Source organism: Panthera leo, chromosome A2 (assembly GCF_018350215.1).
Source record: "Panthera leo isolate Ple1 chromosome A2, P.leo_Ple1_pat1.1, whole genome shotgun sequence".
NCBI lineage: Eukaryota > Metazoa > Chordata > Mammalia > Carnivora > Felidae > Panthera > Panthera leo.
Window position 1 is genome coordinate 18,217,187 of NC_056680.1, and position 25,185 is coordinate 18,242,371.

Consider the following 25,185-nt stretch of genomic DNA (forward strand, 5'->3'; position numbering starts at 1 on the left):
GCAAGGGCAGCAAAGCTGAGAGCAGAGCCCTACTCCTGGCCCTCTGACCGTGGCTAGTGTGACCTCACTGGAGCAAGGACAGTGTTCCCGTGGCTGAAGGGAGTCTCAGCCACAGTGTGCACAGTGAGCGAGGGACAGGAGGCCAGAGGCATCCAGATATAATCACATTTGTGCTGGCCAATAAAAACTACCCCCTAAAAATGGCTACAAGTTTGAAAATACACTCCAAAGGACTATGAAGTAGTGAGTGCCACCGACCACCCTGCCTTACGTTTTCTGCAGCAATGCCAGACAGCCTGGAGAGAGCCTCGCACAGGTCAGACACAGCCCCCATCAGCGGCACAACCACGCGGTACTGCAAAAAGATAGATGGGAGGGGTGACAAAGGCACTCAGCAAAGGGTGGGAGATGAGCTGGGAGGAGCAGGCAACGCAGGTCACCTAAGATAACCTCCCAGAAACAGTGTACATGAGGTCAGGGTCCACATGAGTCATCAGAAGAGCCAACAGGCAAGTCTTCTGCCTCAGCACTTGCCTCTCTACTCAGGAGGCAGCCCAGGGCCCACCCATCTCTTTCCCTCCTAAATACTACTTTGTTTCATTCCTAAAGTTTGCTTCCTTTAAGGAATTGTTAAAAACTATACAGACTGCCATGTCATGTCATCTCTAAGAGGTGAAGAAACCAGAGACAGAAGACTAAGCAGTATAGTCACTCAGTGAGCCATCAGCGGGGTGGGACGCTAAGACCCGCTCGTCACTCCATTCACACAGCCTTCTGTTCTAGCCAGGCTCTCTTGGCTGACTGGCCCAGAAGACCCTGCTGCTGCTTCCCAGCGTTCTGATACAAGGACCACTTAGCAGATCATTCGTACTACCTTAGCTGCATGAATGAAGCATGGGGGAAAAGTGACAGAGAAGCCCAGAGCACCTTCACAATCTTCTCTGAATGATACAGGATTACAGAGGTCTGATGGAGGCTGGGGGGACACACTCAGGCAAGTGCCACAGGGATTCAGAAGCAGTCGGTGGGAGAAGCCCCGCTCTGGGTCCCACGGTGAGGGGCGCTGTGAGGGTGCAGATTCTCTTACCTGAGTAGGTCTGCAGCAAGGGTCAGCAGGAACCAGGAAGACCTCCATAACTCTATCTTTCTTCAGGGGCAGTGGGAGAGTTAGATAGCAAAACGGGTCAAAGGTCACAGAAACCTTAGCACATTCTGGGCAAACCAAAGTAGATTTGAAGAGGCCATGGAATGTGTCCACAATCACAGAGTCATTCCTCAACCTGTGATTCTCCCAGGCTTCCTTTGCCACCACCTAGAAGGAGAAAGATAAAGAAGACATTCTCAACACACTTGAGTCATTTATCCCATCATCCAGAATGATCCACAGCAGAATCTGAGATGGACCATGAGGCAGTCTCTATAGCAAAGAACTTGGTCCAGGCCAGCCAGGGTGTGGACTGCTCTTGGTGTACCATACAGCCACATGCCAGCTTTATGCCCAATCCCACATTTAACAGTCTTCACTTAGGATCGATGGACACACCAGTATCTGTGTATCCTCTGATAGGAGATAGACAGCCCTGAGAACACCGTGGGTAAATGGGCCTGACCAGAGCAAGGACTGCCTCCTATAAGGTTTTCAATGAGCCAAAGTTCCTTCAGTGAGGTTTTAATTCATACTACAGTTCAGCTAACTCATGGTTTTTCCATCAAGATATAAATGCTACTTTAAAGTTTTCGTATAATGAATCCCAATGTGATAAGGTAACTTAAATACTAAATTGCCTTTTCGTAGATCAGAAAATCGAGGCAAAAAGTCAGTGCCCTAATAATGTTAGTAACAAACTATTTTAATGATCGTGTAAGTATTTTAATGACGGCCCATACTACAGACACTTTACAGAATGCCCTAGTCTCTGGTTCAGCAATGAAATTATACTAACAAATTGACTCTCAATTAAAGAAGCCCAAGCCAGAGAATTAGGAGTAACTAGGGGTAGTCTCTTCCTGACCTGGAGCACATTACTCTACCACAACATGTGTCCATGTCATCAACAGCAAGAGGCAACCAGGGTCCTGGTGCCAATACTCAAAGACCAAAAGAATTTTCCTGCAACTTTCGGAAGGAGGCAACTTCTATGAAATACTACTGCTCAAAATCCTCAATCTTCAATATCCTACCGCATCTGGCCGCCCATTGGCATCCTTCAGCTCCAGGTAGGGCTTCTTCTTTACACGGTTCAGATCTTCATGCAATCCATCTAGAAGAAAGGCTAACAACTCCTGAGAGTCTTGTTGCTGGTAGCCAGAAAACTGAGGGGCGAAACGTCCCACTTGGGTCTACAACAAAAGCAATCACATCAGAAAGTATAAGATTTAAACCAGTGAAGTCAGATGGGAAATTGCCATCAAAAATAACTCTGCAGGGGCACCTGGATGGCTCCGGTGGCTGAGCATCCAACTTCGGCTTGGGTCACCGATCTCCTGGTTCATGAGGCTAAGCCCCACATCCAGCTCCATGCTGATGTGCAGAGACAGCTTGGGATTCTCTCTCCCTCTCTCTTTGCCCCTCCCTGACTTGCATGTGTGCCCCACCCTCTTTGTTCTCAAAATAAATAAACTTGAAAAAAAAAAAAAAACAAAAACTTTGCAGGGTCACCTGGGACAGTAAGGGAGAATACCATCTGGTTGAGTGGCCCAATTAATTCATCAGGAGCCTAAAGGAGGCCAGTAGTTCTCACCAGAGAGAGAGGGCTCAGATCAAAAGCCAGGAGAACAGCAGACTTGACACCTGGGCACTATCCTAAAAGAAAAGTGAAGAGTGGCATCCTGAGCAGCCACATCTCCTAAATACTGACACGAATCCCCCTCTTACTTGCTTCTTTGGTTCAGAGTCTCCATGAGAACTTTATAAATATCTGTATCAGTCAGAGGAAGCCTCCTGTACCTAACAGCCCTCCTATCCTTAAATAAACTGTCTGCCTTGTATCGCTTTACACCCATGATCTTCAAGAGTGTGGTCCCCGACTAGCACCACCAGCATCCCCTGGGAGCTTGTCAGAAATGCACATTCCTTGGGAATGAAAGCTGGTACAGCCACTCTGGAAAACAGTATGGAGGTTCCTCAAAAAATTAAAAATAGAACTACCTTACAACCCAGCAATTGCACTACTAGGTATTTATCCAAGGGATACAGGGGTGCTGTTTCGAAGGGACACATACATCCCAATGTTCATAGCAGCACGATCAACAATAGCCAAAGTATGGAAAGAGTCCAAATGTCCATCGATGGATGAATGGGTAAAGAAGATGTGGTATATAGATATATGTGTATACATACATATATATATATATATACACACATATATCTATATACACACATACATACAATGGAGTATTACTCGGCAATCAAAAAGAATGAAACCTTGCCATTTGCAACTACGTGGATGGAACTGGAGGGCATTATGCTAAGTGAAATTAGAGAAAGACAAAAATCATACGACTTCACTCATATGAAGACTTTAAGAGACAAAAACAGATGAACATAAGGGAAAGGAAACGAAAATAATATAAAAACAGGGAGGGGACAAAACAGAAGAGACTCATAAATATGGAGAACAAACAGAGGGTTACTGGAGGGGTTGTGGGAGGGGGGATGGGCTAAATAGGTAAGGGGCATTAAGGAATCTACTCCTGAAATCACTGCTGCACTATATGCTAACTAATTTGGATGTAAATTAAAAAAAATAAAATTAAAAAAAATAAATAAAACAAAAATAATAAAAAACTGAGGACATCAGATTCAGGACTCCTTCCATCAAAAATCTGCCAATAGCAATTTATTCTAGCAAACAACTTAAGTGTTTCCAGTGAACTTTTAAACTACCTTTTGGTAACCTGGAACTATTGTAATCTCAAAGAATAACTAAACACTGAAATTTAATTTTTGGTTCACTGGACATGAGCTCAGCAAAAGATGCTCTTTGAGTACACATAATTATACCTTAGTATGTTCATTACAGACTAAAGTACCTGAACATTTGACAGTGCTAGCAAAGGAAATGAATAACCCTGAAAGTTTATCTCTTGGTCCTCTTGGTTCAAAATTCAAATTCCTAGAAATACAACTCTTTTCTATTGCATTTATTATTTTTTTCTGGTAGAACCTAATAATAATTCCAATTTTGTTGATGTCAAGACCACTAATAAATACAAGAAATGAACAAACTAAATAAATCAGTTTTAACTTTTAAAAGTTAAAAAAAAAGGAAAAGAAAAAGAAAAAAAAATGCACATTCTTGGGCCCAACCCAGGTCTACAGAATGAGAAACTCTCAGGATAGGTCCAATGGTCTATATTTTATTTATTTTTATTTATTTACTTAAGTTTATTTATTTATTTTGAGAGAGACAGAGACAGTGCAAGTGGGGAGGGGGCTAGTGGGGAGGGGCAGAGAAAGAGAGAGAGAGTCCCACGCAGGCTCCACACTGCCAGCACTGAGCCCAACGTGGGGCTCAAACCGACAAAGCCACGAGCTCATGAGCTGAGCCAAAACCAAGAGTCAGACGCTTAACACTTAACCAACTGAGTCACTCAGGCACCCCAGTATTCTGTATTTTAACAAGCCCTTCCAGAGGTTCCGATGAATCCTGTAGTTGGAGAACCAATGCTCTCTACCTGTGTTGCCCAATACCATAGCCACTGGGCACATGTGACTATTTAAATTAAAATTAAACACAATTGGGGCGCCTGGGTGGCGCAGTCGGTTAAGCGTCCGACTTCAGCCAGGTCACGATCTCGCGGTCTGTGAGTTCGAGCCCCCGCGTCAGGCTCTGGGCTGATGGCTCGGAGCCTGGAGCCTGTTTCCGATTCTGTGTCTCCCTCTCTCTCTGCCCCTCCCCCGTTCATGCTCTGTCTCTCTCTGTCCCAAAAATAAATAAAAAACGTTGAAAAAAAAAATAAAAAAAAATAATAATAATAAAATTAAACACAATTAAAAAATCCAATTTCTTGTTCACACTACCCACACTTCAAATGGCTAGTGGCTACCACAACAGACAGTGCAGAGAAAATGTCCGTCATCAAGGAAACTCTACACTACTTCTAATATCCCTAAATACGATCTGTCAATTGTTTATTTATAAGAGCTTGAGCCTAATGTGTTGTCACCCGATTCCATCTCTTTATGACTTTATGGCATGTGAATAGTAATTTACATGTATTTCCCAGAGATTAATGTGACTATGGGGGTAAAAAGAATTAGTTTTCCATTTCAATAAACTGTCTAAGATTTAAATTTTCTCATTGAGCTACGGTGCTACTTTGCTCCTCTCTTTGCATAAAAAACATGCCTATCTTTTTCTACCATGTGCTTCATGAAGGCTCCTTGAACCCTGGTGGTGCAGGCTAAGTAGGATTTCTCAGATTTAAAAATATGAAGCAAGGGCCCTCCCCTCAACAGGAAAAAACATTTAAGGTGAGGGAAGGCCCAAGATGATCCAAGAGCCCACTACAGTTCACCTGATCTCCCTTGCTGAGGGATCTAAGTGAGAACTGCCTCTCAACCACATTCCACGAATATCAACCTGACTTAGGGGGCCCAACTCAAACCACAGCGGGTATAGGTTCTCAGCTCAGAGAACCTGGGAATACCCTTCAGATAGTGCTGGAAATTAAACTGAATTGTTACGGTCTGGCTTATTAGAATGTTGCCTATTTAAAGGCTGGCACCACAGAATACAGCACAAATGACTTCTGAAGTATCCCCTGCCCAGAGGTGCGGGCTGAGGTCACTTAAAGTACCTGTGCGCTGAATGACTCAACAACAGGAAAGGCGGCTCTCAACGTGTGAGGCTTTTAGTCCCAGACCCCATCTTAACCCCAAAATGCAACTGGAATGCCTCATTTGAAAACTAAATCACTCTCCCCAAAACGGAAAAAAAGGAAACATATACAGCAACCTACTTTGAACATGCGAGGTGCCACGTGAGCATCCCTTCCAGACCACATCTGTTTAATGAGCTCTGCATAGGCTTCTGCAATTTCCCCTTTCATTCCCAGAGGATTGTCTCTGTTGATCTCAGCCTCATACTCATCTTTGAGAAAGTAGTCAGTCAGTGGTGCGGTGTTGCTCAAGCACTGAAAGAGAACACAATCAGAGCTCACACCCCTTATGGACAACACACAGAGATAAAGATAAACCAAGTTCTCAAGGGCCAATGAGGGTCAACTCCAACAAAATGAAGTTCTCAGTAGATTCTCTGCAAGGCTCACAATAGTAAGGCACAGCCTTCCAGAATTCTTGCTGGTGGTCTGCCTTGCAGCTAACCTCCCAAGGATATAGTTGGGAGCTCACTCACTGCCTAAGAACTCTCTCTGAAATAACTACCCAAGGGTAAAAGCTGTGCACCCAAGTGCCTGACATAGAATAATCTTCTATTCAATGAAGGATGATAAGTTTTAACATAATAATTTTAAGATGATAATTTTTTTAAATTAGAATTGATTTGGAAGGGCACCTGGGTGGCTCAGTCAGTTAAGCATCCAATTTCAGCTCAGGTCATGATCTCATGGTTCAGGAGTTTGAGCCCTGCATCAGGCTCTGTGCTAACAGCTCAGAGCCTGGAGCCTGCTCTGGGTTCTGTGTCTCCCTCTCTCTCTGCCCCTCCCCCACTCACGCTCGCTTGCTCTCTCTCTCTCCCTCCCTCAAAAATAAACATTAAAAAAAAAACAAGAATTGATTAGGACATTCCACTGTCTCATGGGAAGATAAAATATAAATAAGCTGAAGGCAAAATGTTTTACTAGAGCTGAAACATTACAGAGGAAAGATCAGGATAACGAGATAGTAGAAAAAACATAAAACACTATCACTGTACATGTGTACATACTAATTATAACTCTTCAAACTCAAAAATTGAGTTTGATCAAAGGTTTTTTCCTACATCTATTGAGATGATCATAGGGCTTTCTCCTTTATGTGAGAAATTAATTTTTCAGGTGTCAAACCAACCTAGTTCTGCCGTTACAAACCCCACTTGTTCAACCACTTTCATCTATATTGTTGAATTTGATTTGCTAAAATTTCATTTACATTATTTGTGTCTATAGTTATGAGATATGATCGTCTAAAATTTTCCTTTTTTTCAAAATTCCTAGTCAGGGCGCCTGGCTGGCTTAGTGGGTGAAGCACGCAACTCTTGATCTCAGGGTTGTGAGTTCGAGTCCCATGTTGGGTATAGAGACTACTTAAAAAAATCTTTAAGGGACATCTGGGTGGCTCAGTCAGTTAAATGTCTGAGTCTAGATATTGGCTCAGGTCATGATCTCTAGGTTCATGAGTTCAAGCCCCACATGGGGCTCTGTGCTGACAGTATGGAGACTGCTTGAGATTCCCTTTCTCTCTCTGCCCCTTCCCCACTCACGCATACACGTGCATTCCTTCTCTCGAAAATAAATGTTTTAAAATAAATGAAATAAATAAATAAAATCTTAAATTTGTCAGCTAAATTGTCTAATTTAATGGCATAAAGTTGTTCCACTATCGTCTCATCTTTTTAATGGCTATAGGATCTGTAGTGATAGTCCTTTTTCATTCCCAGCTTTAGTCATGTCTATTCTTTTATTCCCGATCAGTTTCTCTGAGCATTTCTGTCAATTTAAGTTTTTGTTTTTTTGTTTTTTCCCCAAAGAATCACATTTAGTTGTACTTTTAATCAGCTTTGTATTTCACTGATTTCTGTTCTTCTATTATTTCCCTCTTCCCACTTTCTCTGGGTTTCATTCGTTCTTTTCCTAGCATTAGGAGATAGAAACTTAAATTACAGAATTTACCCTTTCTTCTTTTTCCTGATATTTACATCTGGAGCTATAAATCTCCTCGTTGTTATCTTCATCCAATAGTCGAGGAAAATTGAGGATACAAAAGAGTTGAGAAAACCTACCCATGAAAGGCCAAATCTCAAGGTTCTTTTCTTTAGTACTCAGCTCTTCCCATCTCACCACAGTGGAGAAAAACAACTTCAAAACCCAAGAGTCACCTACTTTTTAACGTATTTTTTAATCTTTTCCTTTATACTCCAAGAAACTTCCAAGTTAGATTGTAAGTCCTGTGGGTACAAAAACCATGTCTGATTTGCTCACCACTGAGTCTCTGTGTATAGTAAAGAATCTGGCCTTGTCCAAAGAGAAAGTCTGGCCTTTGCCCTTGGCTTCTGGGGAAGTATTCTGTTGATCCTTGGAATATTATCCCTGACAGGAGTATCTTTGTTTGCCTGGAGGTCTTTAGTTAGTCCTAATATAGAATCTAACACTGTGATTTAGGGTGGTGGTGGCCACACTTATACAGTCATCTTAGGGTAGAGAGCCAGCCACTCTGGAAAGACCAACAATGTGACTTGGTGGGGCAGGGGTGGGGAGGCTTGGGTCACATCTTATCAATAGTCAACCTGGGCACTCAATCAATCAATCAAGCCATGAAAATAAAGTACTGATAAAAATTCTGGACACCAAAGCTCAGGTGAGTTTACATATTTGGCAACACCCCATGCTTAATGTTACAAGTCAATGCTAGAAGAGTTATACGTTCTGACTCAACAGACAGACAACAACAGAAGCTCTGCACTGGGGACCCTCCAAGACTCCTATTTGCTCCTTTCCATGGCTAATTTTAACTTGTATACTTTTCCTATAATAAACCCCAACTGTGAGTATAATAGTTTTAAGTGAGTCTGTGAGTCCTTCTAGCAAATTATCGAAACTGAAGGTGGTCTTGGGGACTCCCAAACTTGCAGTTGGTGTCAGAAGTGAAAGCAGTCTTGGGAACTGTGCTCTCCTAACTTTCTAACTGGACCCTAACTCCAGCCCATGTCCACCACAGTACTGTCACATAGTATGCCCAAATAATTTTTTTTTCTCGAAGTAGGCTTTACCCAGCATGGAGCCCAATGCAGAGCTTGAACTCATGACCCTGGGAACAAAATCTGAGCTGAGATCAAGAGTCAGACACTTAACCAACTGAGCCCCCCAGGCACCACTGTCCCAATAAATATTTGATCAATGAACAAATGAAGTATCAAAGGGAGGATATGGGGATTCAGCACAATCAGGGGCATGATATAAGCTATCTTTGGTGAAAAGATGGCATGAGCTGCTGGGAGTTCTCATTCTATCAGAAACCAACCAGGCAAATACTCCAATATTTTCTGACCATTCCCTAATGGTCAAAATATTTTAATGCAAAACCAAACCCAGAACTGATTAGGAAGACATTTTGGGGTCATTAACACTGATGAGGCCCTTCTGTACTAACAGGTGGGAGGTGCCCTGACAGGGATCCTTGAAGTATTAACAAAGGGTAGGCAGGGACCCCTGGGAAAGGATCCTCCCAACATTTTAGCATGCCTTTCTTAACCAAGCCACAGTCCTGTGAAGAAGCAGTGTTATTTAGATGGTAGTTCCCCTCTACCTGTAAAGCAGAGTTCATGAAGCAAGTGTTCCCCAGGTTTCCAAGTCCGCAGAGCCCAGGCTGTATGTGAGACGATGGGGACTCCTGACAATTATACGAAGCAGAGAAGGCAGATCCACTGGAAAACACAATCCACAATAGCAATAAAAGCGAGTGCTGTACACATGCCCTCAGGATGCCTTTTTGGGCTCCTCCAGGGCTTCTAGAATTCTTATCTGGAAATAACCTCATGATACAAGTTCTTTCTACTCCCCTCGTCAGCCCTCAGGCCACACGCCTTCGCCCACCCCTGCCCTTGATGTGACATAATGGCAGGTTACCACCTGCTACATCCTTAAGGGGAGAAACGCTATCTGAGTTGTCTCAGGCTTTTGGCGAATGCTAACTGTGTATCCCTCTAGAAGGCTAACTGCCATGTGACTCCAGGAAAGAACATGTGGTTGCCAAGATCAAGGGCTCACACTTGCCACCACCCACCAGGCCACACTAAGTCCTGACTGTGCCTGAGTATTCATGCACACTGTCTCACCTCACCCTCCTCCTCCACTCTATCCCTGCTGTGTGGCAGGCACTCCTGAGATGCTTGCACAAAGAATCACAGCCATCCAGAGGGGGATACAGGCAGGGCTCTCCCACAGCAAAGAACCATTCCCTCACAGCTCTTTTGCCATATGGCCAACCCATCCCTTCATAGACAAAAGCAGTGACTCCCCAGAACCACCAGTGACTTAGGCTGTGGGCAAAACACCAGCTCATAGAAGAACAAGCAATGTAAGTGAGAATGAGGAGGCACACTCTACGGTGGGTAGGAACCAGAGCAAGAAACCACATGCACCACGTCCCCATTGGGAACCCCAATCCCACTATGCTTAGTGTGGCAACAGAGCTCTCCAGGTACAGCCTGGGAAAGGACCCAGAGGGAGGGAAGTGAAGTGAAAGGGCCTGCTCTTACCCCCTGCTGACACCGGAACTGTGCATCCCAGAGGTGTTAGTGCTATCACCATTTGCAATGGAAGAGGCAGACACTGAGGAATAGGGACTTGCTGATGATGTTGGAGAGGTAGGAAAATTTCTGCTAGGTGCAGTGCTTGATCTGGGAGAGAGAAGCAGAGACAATGCTACTGACTTTCTGCAAAAGCAAGCCCGAATGAATGCCTTAGGTCTCTTCTTAAGAAATAAATGTTCTCCACATTCAGTTATTTAAAATAAACTACAAAAGGCCTACTTTCATACTACTTCAAGATAAATTTTATTTAAGTGAGAGTCAAGAGATTAATTGGCCTTCCTGGTCTCATTCATCTGCATGGTCACCCACTGAATCTCTCAGGAGGATAAACCACAAGGTTGATCTTTAGGGCATCCTGGTTTGATTTATAAATCATAAGCTTCCCTGAACTTTAAGAGTTACCAGTGAAAGACACAGAAAAATGGCAATAAGAGATAAATATCCAAGAATACCTGACCCAAAATGAACAGCTGGCTAAAAATACATATGCAAATAAAATTTACATATGTAAATTTACAATGTAAATATATATATATATATATATAAACACATATATAAACAAATATGAACAGGAAAATGGTAATTTGGTTTCACTACGCTATTCAAGGAAAATTACTTTTGCTTCCTCAAATTTACCAAATGTGAGTAATCTCTCTGTTTCAAAGGCTGGCCTAATATGTTTCAATATTTTTCACAGCATCTTATTTTAAATTTATACCAACTTTCAGAATAATTAATTCAGGGGCTAAATGCCCCAAATATTAAACTGGTATGAGTTTTATCAATCTTCTACTAAAATCTGTATAAGAACTTGTAGAAGAAAGTGAATCATTCTGAATCGTTTTGAGTATGTACAAATGTGATTTTTCCTTCTAGGCTTGGGGTTATTTTTAGACTACAGAAAATGATTATAATATGCCCCAGCAAAGAGCCCAACCTCATGAGATCTGATCTCAACCAGGGTTCTCTGCAAGAAGAAAGTGAAACATGGCAGCAGAGATAAGGAGTGATCCTGTACCCACACCTACAGTGCAGAGACATTAGGAAACTATCGAGGGGCCTAAAGGGGAATCAGGAACTGAGTTCTGCTCCACACTGAGGTCACAGTGAGGGAGAGGGAAAGAGAACTCCCCAGCCTCTCATCTTCCCATTGAGAAATGTACCTTCTCTAATGCTGAAGAGCATTTGCTTCACAGAGCTTCATCCTCATGCTGCCAAGAAGTCCAAGAACTCAGGTAGCTCATTAAACGAGAACGGGCAGGGCCAAGGGACACTCTCTTCCACCAGACAGGTAACTTTAGCACATATCTGAAGCCTGTCCAATGTGATGCAGGTATTCCCAGCCTACTATGTAGGGAGGAAAGTCACTACCCACGGTTGGTCTAATGTGGCATACTGTTATCTCAGTTCTGTTGACAGGTACTATAGGATGGTGAAATTCAAAATCTGATGTGCAGAACCTAAAGGCATATAGTGTCACACTTCCCTTTTTAGTAACTATTTACTGGTAACTTATGCTATTTCTTTGAACTTAAAAGGGCAAAAATCCACAGAAGCCATAACCAAGACCTGTCAATTTCTTAAACAGAACATTTCTCCCTAAAATGAAAGAAAACAAAACAAACAAACAAAAAAATTGACATTTAAAATGTTCTAGAAAATGCTGTATTTTCAGAATAAATTCAGTTGGAAAAAAAATCTAATGATGAATATGTAAGATTTCTTTTTTTTTTAATTTTTATTTACTTTTGAGAGAGAGGGAGAGACAGAGCGTGAGCAGGGGAGGGGCAGAGAGAGAGGGAAACACCAAATCCAAAGCAGGCTCCAGGCTCTGAGCTTTCAGCACAGAGCCTGATGTAGGGCTCCAACTCACAAACCGCGCTCAAACTCACAAAACTCAGATCATGACCTGAGCCGAAATCAGGCGAAGTCAGAAGCTCAGTCGACTGAGCCACCCAGACACCCCAGGATTTCTTTTTATATGCTTGAAAATTTACATATGACAAAGTTGTTCTTTTTTTTTTTTTTTTAAACATTTATTTTTGAGACAGAGAGAGACAGAGCATGAATGGGGGAGGGTCACAGAGAGAGGGAGACACAGAATCTGAAACAGGCTCCAGGCTCTGAGCTGTCAGCACAGAGCCCGACGCGGGGCTCGAACCCACGGACCGTGAGATCATGACCTGAGCCGAAGTCGGACGCTTAACCGACTGAGCCACCCAGGCGCCCCGACAAAGTTGTTCTTAAACTCCACCCTTGACAGACAAAAGCAAGACCTCTGAAGAGTGACTATTTGGGAACTGCCTGGGCACTTGTCACTTGTCATTAGGCAGCTTTAGAGCACAACCTGGGACACTGAAGGCTGGCAAATAGGGAACTGGTGGGAAACATCTGACTCTCAAGTGTACATATTAGGTGAAGCAAGACCCCACTGGGTCCCATGCCACAAACACTCTGAAAACAGAGACTACAGCTCCAAATAAGGATCCCTCTGCTCCTTTAAAAGATGCTGGCCAAGTCTCTGGTCTCCCAGTACCTTTCTGTTGAGGTATTTCCTGCTCCTAGGCACATCCAGTCCTTACCAATCATGACTAGAACCTGCTCTGAACCCATGACTGAGGCCCTGTAGCACACCCATGCCCGCCCTCCTTGCTCGACCATGCTCTGCATGCTTCTCAGTTGTTCTCCAAGCTGAGGGCTGCTCTGGGGATGAGCCCACCCTTTAGGGGTGACCTCAAGTAGCCAGAGTCTAGCACCTGGTATTATCATTAAGGTAACAATGAATTCTTAGGCAGAATCCTCACTGCCTTCACAACAACCTTAGCTGGGCTCACCCCACACCAATGCTGTTAACTCTCATCTGTGTGCGCCCACATCTCCACTTCAGGAACACTGGCCTCTTCTAGTTCTGGGCAGGCAGCCTTGAAAAGGGGTCATGGTGGAGAGCTAATCAGGCCTTAGCAACCTCAGGCAAGGTAAGTCAGAGGGAATTAGAGAGAGAAAGAGAGAGATAGGAGGCCAGCTCTACAGAAAATCTTTGAAGCATGAGAAAATGATCTTAAAGTGTTCAAAATTTACTAGGTGGCCCTCTCTAATAAAGAGCTGAACAGAAACAATTTAGGAAGTTTTCCTGCCACAATACATGTCAAGCTGACTCTATAGGTAGGTTAAAAAAAAAAAAAAAAAAAAAAAAGGATTAGGCCAATCAATGACTTCCCCTGAATGACACATTCACTTGATGTATTTTCCCATTCTCTCCAGGTTAACCCTGGGTCTGCTTGACAGATGATGTATTACTTAATATGGCTGGTCTGAGAGTTTTGATTAGTGAGTTTAACTCATTTATAGTTGTTTTAATCACTATTCTACATGGCCTTAATTCAGCCTTCTCATCTCATGTTTTCTAATTACCAAACTTTTCAGTTCTTTCTTTTCCTTTTTTTGCCCTCAATTTCCCTTCTTAGGTGTGACAGTTTCCTAGTTGTATCCTAGGGTGCTGTGGTTTATAATAAATATATATACATTTTTTTTTTAATTTTTTTTAACGTTTATTTATTTTTGAGACAGAGAGCGAGCATGAATGGGGGAGGGTCAGAGAGAGGGAGACACAGAATCTGAAACGGGCTCCAGGCTCTGAGCTGTCAGCACAGAGCCCGACGCGGGGCTCGAACTCATGGACCGCGAGATCATGACCTGAGCCGAAGTCAGACGCTTAACCGACCGAGCCACCCAGGCGCCCCAATAATAAATATATTTTTGATCTTGTTCAAAATTCCTGGTACACAGCCCCTAAACACTTGTAATTTCCTCAGTGATAAGAGCAATGGAAGCATCTTTTGTTATATTTGTGTTTTTTTGTCCTTGGTTCCTGAAATAGTTTCAAGGTGATAAAAGTGAAAGGAGTTGTCATGTTATTTCCAACAAGCACTTTTCAACCACACCTCAGTTTTTATTAATCACTTTTGGAAAATCACAAAGAATGGGGGCCAGTTGCCAGGAGATCTAACCATGTGATTAGAGGGTTGGAACTTACAGCCACACACCCCCACCCTTGAGGAGGCAATAAGGGTTGGCAATCTGAATTCAGTTACCAACGGCCAAATGATTTAATCAATCATGCCTACTTACTGAGACCTCCACAAAAATCCCTGAAGTATGGGAATTTTGGAGAGCTTCCAGGTTGGTGAACATGTGGAGGTAATAGAAGGATGGCATGCCTGAACAGGGCATAGCAGCTCTTCACCCCTTCCCTATAACCACCTGGTTCTTCTTCCATCTCACCGTTCCCAGGTTATAGCCATTTGTAACAAACTGGTCATCTAGTGAATAAACTGTTTCCCTGAGTTCTGTAAACTATTCTAGCAAACTACTGAGCCCAAGGAGGGATCATGGGAACCTGTGATTTATAGCCAGTGACCCAAGCACAGGTAACAACCTGGACTTAGAACTGGGATCTAAAATGGGCCAGTCTGATTGGACTGAGCCCTTAACCTGTGGGATCTGATGCTACCTCCAGGTAGATAGTGTCAGAATTTAGTGAAATTCCAGAACACCCAGCTGGTGTCAGAGAACTGGATGGTGTGGGGAGAAAACCCACACACATTTGGTGACCATAGGAATTGGTAGAGTAGACAAGAAAAAGAGGGATTTATTTTCCCCTTTTGCCTCCCAATAAGCTATTCTGCTCTTCTTCCTTAGTTTTTGATCCCCAATTTTTAGTTAGACACCTTGCATCTTTGCTAAACAGCATTTTCCAGCCTCCCTTGAAGCCAGCTATGGTCTTATTATTGACCAAAAAGATGCAAAAGGATGTGTGACTTCTGGGAAATTTCCTTAAAAGGAAGGGTTATGTCCCTCCTGCTTCTTCCTCCTTGCTACTTGAATGCAGGTGTAACCACTGCAGCTCCAGGATCCTGGACCCACAGGGGGCTACCCTTGAAGTAGAAGCTGCACACGGTAGGGCAACACAATAGAGCGGCTGGGTTACTAATGATACCAGCACTGGACTACCCATCTCAAAAGTTCTTTTTGGAAAGACCTCAGCATCTTTCTTCACAAACTGATCGTCTAGTCTTTCTTAACTGCCAGCAAACCTTTCCTAATCGACACAGTGTATTTCAAAGATATACATTCTATTTTAGATTTCTGGCAGTTACTCCATTAACTTATTAGGACCTGTAACTATTTTTATTTTTCCCTATCAATTACTTAAACTTTATCTACATTTCTCCACAAGAGAAAGGGCGGATGACATTCCCATCTCTCTCTGCTTTTTACTGCCTCCCATTTCCTCACTTGCCTTCCATGTTGGGATTACCCAGAATTTACTTCTGGACTGCTTTTGCTATGGATTGCTTTCTTAAATTTTTCTTCTTATTAAACTTTTTAGCAAAGAATTACATAGAGAATGCATAAACCACCTAAGTAAAAAATCAAGAAATTTTCATCAAGTGAATACATCTATATAACCAGAACCCTGACTCTGAAGCAGGACAGCACTAAACCTCTGGTGTCCTCTTCATACTCCCTTTAGTTACGATTCTTCCCACAGCTAACCACTACCATGACCTTGAGCCCCCTAGATGAGCTTTGCCTGTTCTTAAACTTCCTATCAAGAGAATACAGTATGCTGCTTTATGTCTGGCTTCTCTCATTCAGCATTGGTCATGACACTCAATGTTGTCGAGGCCCTACAGAATTCCACTGTGTGACTATGCCTCAATTAACCTATCCACTCTATTTTGGTGGATGGACATCTGGGTTAACTCCAGTGAGTATGATAAGCAGTGCTGTTGTGAACATCTTTGAACTTATCTTTAAGTGAACATGAGATGTATTTCTGTTGGCAGTATGCCTAGGAGTGGATCGTTGAGTTACAGAATAAATACACAGAATTCTTCATTTAGCATGGGTTGCCAAGTCTTCTAAAATCACACCAATTTATATGCCCCATCGGCAGGGTCAACAATTTGGGGTGCTCTACACCTCAACATCACTTGGTACTGTCCATCTTTTTCACTAATCCATTCTGGTGGGTGTGCAGAAGCACTGTGTTGTGGTTTTAATTTGCCATCTCTGGATGACTGCTGAGGTTGACACCTCTCCATAAGCTCACAAGCCATTGGACATCCTCTTTTATAAAGTAACTGTTAAAGATTTTTTGCCCCTTCTACTAATGGAGTTGTCTTTTTCTTACTGACTTAAGGCATTTCTTCAAACTTCTGGATAAAAGCAATTTGTCAGACATATGTATTGCAGGTACCTTTTCTCACCCTGTGGCTAGCCTTTTTACGCTTTGATGAACAGAAGTTCTTAACTTAAAAGTCACCCCCTTTATCCATTTCCTCCTCCGTGGTTTGTGGTGCCGTGTCTTCTCTCTTGTGTCAAAAATCTTTGCTTACTCCAAAATCACAAAGCCCTTGCTTTTCTGGCCAACAGAATATTTTCCTAGGTATGTGCTCTCTCTCACACGTTATGGATTTTACTGCAAGCGCCTGAGTTCTAACAGTAGCTTCCACATAGGAGCTCTGTGTGGAAAATCTTCCAAGGTCATCTACGCTAAAGAAAAAAATTATTTCATCTTTACATTTAAGTAATAGTTTTGTAGGATATAAAATTCTGCTTTTAAAATTTTACTTTTGGGGCACCTGTGTGGCTCAGTAGATTAAGCGTCCGACTCTTAATTTTGGCTGTGGGTTTCAGCCGTGTCAGGCTCTGCACTGACAGTGTGGAGCCTGCTTGAGATTCTCTCTCTCTCTCTCTCTCTCTCTCTCTCTCCCCCTCCCTCCCTCCCTCCCCCCCCACCCCATGCACACTCTCTGTCTCTCAAATAAGCATTTTATATATATTATATATTATACATATATATAGAATATATATATAATATACATGCATTATATACATATTTGTATATATAAAATATATTCATATATATACATACATGTATATATGTACACACACGCACACACATATATATTTTAAGAAAGTTATTTTGACACTGACAAAGTAGCTCTCAGATCTACTGGTGCTACTGAGAAGTTTGATACTAATCTGCTTCTTATGCCTTTGTGACTTTTTCTTTCAATAAGATGTGGAATTTTCTCTACATCTCCATTGTTAAATTTTTACTCTAGTGTGTCTAGGGGTGGGCTTTCTTCCTTCCATCAGTGTTTAGCATTCTTTAAATTTCAGATCTTTCCTCTTTTGTGATCTCTGAGAAACTCTTGGTCATTTTATCCTCAAACATTTTCTTCCCCTTGCTCCAGTCATTTCCTCTCTGCTTCTGAGATACGAATACTGCCACTTCTACCCTCATCCTATAGCATTTTGCTTCTCCTATCTTTCATCTCTTCATCCCTCCTAATGCTTTCTAGAATTCTTCAACTTGACCTTCCAACTTGTTTATTCAGCTTCAGTTACATCCATTCTGCTACTCAACCCATCTCCTGAATTCTTTGTTCCCAAGAATGCCACCCTGTTCCTGTTTCACGTACCCACCTCCTCCTTTCCTTGATGGTATTCTTTATGCTTACTCCATCCTCCTATGAGGCTGGGAACATGAATTATGCTCCCACTAGCACAGGCTGTCAATCTGCCATTTTCCTTTCATTCCAACTATACTGGTCAGCTTCTCATTATGGCTCCCTCTGAGCTGTTCACCAGGTGAGATCCCACCAGGTGAGATCTCTCCCCTTACCACACCTCCTCCAAGGAGCTCCTTACCTCCCCCAGAGGCACAGCTAGAACCGTCAACGGGGCCTACCACCTTCCCCCAAAAGCTCCTGCCATCACTCCTGGCACCACAGCCACAACAAACTCCTGTTGGTCTTCAACAAAGCCTGCTTCTGCCTCAGAACTTCCACTGCTGCTGGCGCCTTTGCCTCACAATGTTATTCTTAATAAGCACTCCACTCACTGCTGATTCCTTCACCTCCTTCATAACTGTGTTCAAATGGCACCTCAGTGGGGCCTCCCCATTATCCTATTTAAATCTGCCTCTTCCCAAAGCCTATACCTGCTGATTTTCTTCCCTGATTTTTCCCCATGTGGATTTTTCTTATTTGTCATTTACTTCTCTTTGAGGATGGAGACTTTATTTACTGCTACATCCTCAGTATCTAGAACAGTACCTGGTGCCATTAGGGGAGTGGGGAAGGGAATGTACCTCAGGAATCCCACTCTGGGCCCACTGGCCACTGGCCACACTTTGCAGAGAAACTCTAACCTTTAGGCAAATACAAGGAGACACTGTTCTTTTCCAAAAGCCATCTCCCTTGACTGGAATCTGGGACCCTAGGGTGTGGAAGGGATGGGGAGAAGCAGCACTGGGAAGAGAAAAAGGCAGAACTCTAACAGTCTCCCTTGACCAGTATATCCAGCCTCTTCTGCTCCAAACTGTCAACCCTACCTCACAGACTGGAATCCAATCACCTTCTGTCTCCCCAGGGGTTCCTCACAGTTTTTAATGTTATTTTCTCTCAGTTCTGTGGCATTTCCAGTTCCAAGAAGGGAGTCAGCAGCCAAGGCTAGCCTTCCAATTACTGTTGTCCAAATTACCAAAAATTTACTGGCTTAAAACAACACAAATTTATGAATAAACTGAATTTATATTAAAAAAAAAAAAAAACCACACACGCAATGCAAATTTATTATCTTAACAATTTTGCAGGTCAGAAATCCAAAATGACTCTCACTGAGCTAAAATCAAGAGCTGTATTCCTTTGTGGAAGCTCTAGGGACTTCTTAAGGCTGCCCACATTCCCTGGCTCATGGCCAGTGAAGTCTTTCTCCCATTTCATCAGTTGGACTCTGCTCTGTCCCCACATCTCCTTCTCTGACTCTCATCTCCCTCGTCCATCCTGTGATTACATGGGGCCCATCCAGATAATCCAGGATAATCTGCCCATCTCAAGACCCTTAATCACATCTTAATCACTTTTGCCATGTAACCTAACATATTCAAAGGTTCTAGGGGATTAGGACGTGGACATGGAGGGTGGTATTATCCTGCCTACCACAGCTATTTTGTCAATTTGTCAGGAACTGGTGACCAGGGTTTCTAAAACTGGAGTCCATGGCTAGAGTATCTGTAAAACCCTTGAGATTGTTGGCAAAACGCTGTGTCTTCTTGAGTGTTTCTCAAGAGAGAGCAGGTAGCTTTCATGACTCTCAAAGGAGCTACGAGCCCATCACTATGAAATAGTCCCTGTCCAAGACCTAACTGAAGGAAGAGAGTAAAGACCTACACTGTCCCCATAACTATCAGACCACAGACACAATCCCCCCACCTGCTACCATAAAAAAACATGGGGCACCTGGGTGGCTCAGTTGGTTAAGCATCCGACTTTTGGTTTCGGCTCAGGTCATGATCTTGTGGGTTTGTGGGTTTGGGCCCTGCGTCGGGCTCCATGCTGAAGGTGTGGAGCCTGTCTGGGATTCATTCATTCATATTCTCTCTCTCTCTCTCTCTGCCCCTCCCCAACTCGTACTGTCTCTCTCTCAAAATAAATAAATACGGGGCGCCTGGGTGGCTCAGTCGGTTGAGCGGCCGACTTTGGCTCAGGTCACGATCTCGCAGTCCGTGAGTTCAAGCCCTGCGTTGGGCTCTGTGCTGACAGCTCGGAGCCTGGAGCCTATTTCGGATTCTGTGTCTCCCTCTCTCTGACCCTCCCCCGTTCATGCTCTGTCTCTCTCTGTCTCAAAAATGAATAAACGTAAAAAAAAAAATTTTTTTTTTAAGTAAAAAAACCAAAACAAAACAAATAAATAAACTAAAAAAAAAAAAAAAAAAAAGAAAAACTCATGTTTCCTTTCTGTCCCCTTCTCAGGACATGCATAATTCCACACCACCCACAAACCTCTCCTGAGACAGAGATGCCTGGGGTCCCAGTTTAGCAACATTCCCCGAGTAAGCAACAATGACTAACAGGCCCATGGTTAAAAAGCGGGGTGGGATCAAACTACTACCTTTAAGTCATACAAGATCCCATGCCTGAGCCCTCTTCTTTCCCATCTAAGCCTCTCACCACAGGTGGAGAAAATGAATGGCCTTGACAAAAACAAAGCGACCTCTTGGCAGAAAAGCATTCCCAGATCTGGGCCCCTTCTATTCCTTCTCTCATTCTCAACAAGGAGAGGCTCACCATCTTGTTCACACACCTTGACAGCTTTCCTCAGACGGCTGCCCAGCACACTGCTCACCCAAGGCCAGGATTACAGACTCTGGATATGAAATAGCATGTTTCTTCATCTGACTCCCCAAAAATTTTTCTTAGCACAATAACTGCTTTAGGAAACAGCGTCTCTCTTACACCTGTGTGCCCACCCACAAGGGAGAAAGAGTTCACTTACTTTGACTGCAAGGTCTGCCTCGGCCATGTGCCATCTTCATTTTGGGGCTCAATTACTAGCACCTGAGTGAAAGGGAAAACCATATAAGGAATATGCAAAGCACCTCACTGCTAATGTGCTCAGAACCAGATGTCTGGCAGGTATCTGGCAGAGCTGCCTGCTGGGGCATGGCCTGAGCCCTCCTACCTGACCCTGGTACAGCCCCGCATCCTGGACAGTGTTGTCTAGCTTGCTCAGCTGCTCATAAGTGTTGCTCATGTATTTGTTCCACAGCCGTGTTTCACGCTCAGCAGGGATGTTGAACAGCTTCCGCATCTCCTTCTCGATGGTTGCTAGGGACAAGCAGAAAGATCACTCAAGGCCTTCTCCAGATGCAAGGCTAAAGGTACCCATACCGGGCAATTGCTCATCCTCCTTCCTGTTCAGAGGGTCACAGGGTGCTTTGGACCAAAAGTTCTGACTGACCTCAGCCCCATGGCGACTCCTAAGGCCACACATCTTCCACTGGCATCTTCTCGCACTCATATACCTAGAAACTTTCTCTATGCTCCTCCTTCTTTGAGGATGTGGGTCCCATTTACATAGCATATCAACAATACAGAAAGGTGAGAAAACTTATCTTTGAAGTTAAGACCCATGTGGTTTCAAATACTAGCCCTGCCACTTTCTCACAAAGATTTTTTAAGTTACTTTGACCTCTCTGAATCTGCATTTCCTCATCTTTACCACCGTATGTCAAATGGGCAGGGGCCATGCCAGGTGTTTCACAGAACACGATCCCAGGCTTGGCTCTCTATGAGAGCAGGCTCCCACGTCAGGACTGGTAACCACAACCTGAGACTATATGGGTAACAATTCTGAAGGGGGTGCCTGGCTTCCCTCCCATTAGCCACAATGCCCTGCACTCTCCCAATGGACACCTGGGACCCCAGCCCAGCTACTCACCAATGGTGTCTGCCTTGCTGAAATGGCAACTCAGCACATTGGTGGGGTCACTATTCTCACAGAGCTTCAGTTCCAGCAAATACACCTCCACTTTGCAGTGTTTGACAAACAGGCCGTGCTCCACAACCTGCAAGTAAGAGGCACAGGTGAAGGAGCAGGGGTTCCACACCGGCAGTCTTGGAAGCAATAGGTTTTGTCAGTGGTAAAAGGCAGAATTCACACAGTTATCAGTTTCCCTAAGTGATTAGATTTTTAAAGCCACTGGCATCTGTCCTAGGAGTTTAAAAATCTTTTTCCCACTCATGAGGAAAAGCGTCCGGATGGAACAACACTGCACAACAGGGAAGCCATTGTTCATCTCTAAATCAGGATCATGATGTCTCCTTTTCAAGGTTTGTCAAATGAGAGGACTAGAGAATATAGTTAAATCCCTGAGGCAGCCGAACACTCACCATATGGCAACACTGTGAGCATTAGGAGACATCTGCAGGACACTGGCATGCCCCCAACTTTTTGATCCCTAACCCCTCTCAGGGGCCCAGGTTTCTAGCTGGAAAAGAAGGTAGCTCTGGCCCCAAACAGTGATCCTTAGAAGCATGGCCTCAGGATTGCAGTTCTTTCCTACTCTAAGAAGGGGAACTACAAACCAGACAGTGAGAAATTTACTCAATGGCTACCTATCAGCAGGCATGTGGGATCTTGTGATTTTCCCTCTGGTAGGACAAGCAAACAACTATGGGAGTCAGGGTGGGCAGTCTTCTCATGAGTCCCATCTACCAGAGGGGTTAGGAATCCAGGTGTCTATCCCATAGCCTGTTTCCCTCAAGAGGCTATTCTCTGGCTTATAAACACCTGCTTTTTGAGACATTCAACAATGTGGCCAAAGACTCTTAAACACAGAAGCAAAAGCAGTTTCAGAAAAGTTTTAAGATAAACAGGAAGCGGTACATTACCGTAGGTCCCTATGACCCCAAGTAAACTTTCTCTCATACAGCCTTCCAGAAAGTGCTCTCATGGCACTGCTGGACACACCCCAAGCCATTGGGCAGCTCTGATGTTTGGAGGCCACTCACTATAACACCCCAAGTGAGCAGCCTCACTCACCACCACTCACGATCACAATTCCCTAAAGAGAACCAGAAACAAGGCCTCAAACACCTCTACTCGACCACTTAGGCACATCCAGTACCCCAGGAAACCAACTCTAGTCAGTGTCCCCCAAGGAGCACTCACAGACACTGACCAACAGCTGTGACAATTCATGTACTCACTTTTCTGACAATGGGCTGCTGGCCTTCTACACAGCCATACCAGTTGAGTAATTTATTCCAGGCCTCGGTTGGGACCAATACATAATCCAATTCATCAATTAAATGTTCTTTTAAGGTCTGACTCTCCGGATCTGAAAAAAGAAAACAGCTCATAACTCACTGCTCTTCTCTCAGAAATGTTTGTTTTACAGGATTCTTACGTAGTTTTCAGAAACAAGAAAATTATTTATAATAACAGGACAAAATTCCAAAATTCTGTCTCTGGCCATAACACAGAGCAGACCTGAAAGCCGTCTTTAGCCATGCTTTCAGAACATTTTATGAGAAATGTGTACTTCTCCTGTAATTGAATGGAGAAGGAAGAATAAAAGAGAAAACCTCCAATTTACATTTTCAAAGTGCTTCCAGAGTCCACAATTAAAATTGTTAATTATGAATATTTAACATAACATTCTGCTTAGTGAAATTTCACTGAGGTCAAATACCATCTTCTCCTCGGGGTGCCTGGGCGTGGCTCAGTTGGTTGAGTCTGACTCTTGATTTCGGCTCAGGTCATGATCTCACAGTTCATGAGTTCGTGCCCCACACTGGGCTGCATGCTAACATTGCAAAGCCTGCTTTGGATCCTCTCTCCCTCTTTCTCTGCCCATCTCCTGCTCACTGTGCACACATGTTCTCTCTCACTCTCAAAATACATAAAACAAACACCTAAAAATATATACATCGTCTTCTCCTGAAATACGAATAATTTTTTAATGTTTGTTTATTTTTGAGAGAGAAAGAGACAGAGTGTGAGTGGGCAAGGGGCAGAGAGAGAGAGAGAGAGAGAGAGAGAGACAGACAGTATCTGACGCAGGCTCCAGGCTCCACCTGTCAGCACAGAGCCAATGCGGGGCTCGAACTCACGAACCACGAGTTCATGACCTGAGCTGAAGTCAGACACTCAACCAACTGAGCCACCCAGGCAACCCTTCTCCTGATTTACTAAGAAAGCAACAAACACGTCATTGAAGTTAACTTTATTTTACCAAGAGTCATTTGGTATTCTTAGTTTTCAACAGTCCAAGTCAAAACCTAGCTAGATAACCCCCTGTGAAGGAAGAAAATATGTAATACTCCAACATGCTAAACGTCCACCTCGCACCTACCACAGGCAGGCAACATGATTGGGGGTCAGAAGTGGAAGTTCATGATCTGAAACCTACTCCCTCAATTGAGGACCAAGGAACTGGATCAAGGAAAGACTGATCCCCTCCCAAGAAGGGAGCCTCTGTGCTCTTCAACACCCACTCCTGTGGTAGCGCAAGCCACAAAACTGGGAAAGCAGAAGTACCCACAATGGTGCAACTCATCCGTAACTCAAGGCAGACGATGTTAAAAACAAAAAACTAAAACCATAAGCAGCATTCACAAGGTGACCAGGGCTTGTCATCACCCACCCCCTCAACACCAATTTATACCCTATCCAATCAGCTCTTCTGCCCCTCCTTAGAGCAAAATTCAGATCTGATCCACCTCTGCCTTGAAATTTCATCTCCAAGGAAATAGGAAAGGAATTAAACAGCGGTGGAGGACAAGAATACCAAGGGGAGATGGATGAATGGATAAACATGATGTGGTATATACCTATAGCAGAATATTATTCAACCTTTAAAAGGGAAAGAAATTCTGACCTCGCTATGAGGATGAACCCGAGAATACTATACTAATATACTAAATAAAATAAGGCAGTCACAGGAAAACAAATACTGAATGATTCTACTTAAATGAGGTATCTAGAGTAGCCAGATTCAGATACAGAAAGTAGAATGGGGGTTTCCAGGGGCTTGGAGGAAAAGAGGCTAGGAGTTACTGCTTAATAGGTATGGGGTTTCAGTTTTCCAAGGTGAAAAAGTTCTGGAGATAGGCTGCAAAACAATGTAAATATGCTTAATACTACTGTACTGTACACTTAAAAATGGTCAAGGTGATAAGTTTTATGTTATGTGTATTTTATTATAATTAAGGGGCACCTGGGTGGCTCAGTCGGTTGGGCGTCTGACTTCGGCTCAGGTCATGATCTCACAGTCGTGAGTTTGAGCCCCGCGTCGGGTTCTGTGCTGACAGCTCAGAGCCTGGAGCCTGCTTCGGATTCTGTGTCTCCCTCT

At 43.6% G+C, this 25,185-nt stretch overlaps 1 protein-coding gene across 8 annotated transcripts in view; it reads right to left on the bottom strand.

Annotated features, from left to right (window-relative positions):
• Window positions 1–25,185, bottom strand: part of USP4 (ubiquitin specific peptidase 4) — a 47,677-nt gene that overhangs the window by 16,308 nt on the left and 6,184 nt on the right. For 6 of the 8 annotated variants that reach the window (XR_006199834.1, XR_006199835.1, XM_042929348.1 and 3 more), the window contains exons 3-12: window positions 23,039–23,169; window positions 21,768–21,894; window positions 21,009–21,154; window positions 20,823–20,884; window positions 10,419–10,559; window positions 9,467–9,584; window positions 5,965–6,138; window positions 2,182–2,340; window positions 1,088–1,312; window positions 272–355 (exon numbers count right to left, since the gene is read on the bottom strand). Coding sequence is in view for 6 of the 8 variants with exons in the window: in XM_042929348.1 (XP_042785282.1) it covers window positions 272–355; window positions 1,088–1,312; window positions 2,182–2,340; window positions 5,965–6,138; window positions 9,467–9,584; window positions 10,419–10,559; window positions 20,823–20,884; window positions 21,009–21,154; window positions 21,768–21,894; window positions 23,039–23,169 (1,367 nt within the window). In the remaining 2 variants the exon portion in view is untranslated. Of the gene's footprint in view, window positions 1–271; window positions 356–1,087; window positions 1,313–2,181; window positions 2,341–5,964; window positions 6,139–9,466; window positions 9,585–10,418; window positions 10,560–20,822; window positions 20,885–21,008; window positions 21,155–21,767; window positions 21,895–22,720; window positions 22,865–23,038; window positions 23,170–25,185 lie in introns of those variants that run through there. The other 2 variants (XM_042929349.1, XM_042929347.1) reach the window with 2 other exon arrangements.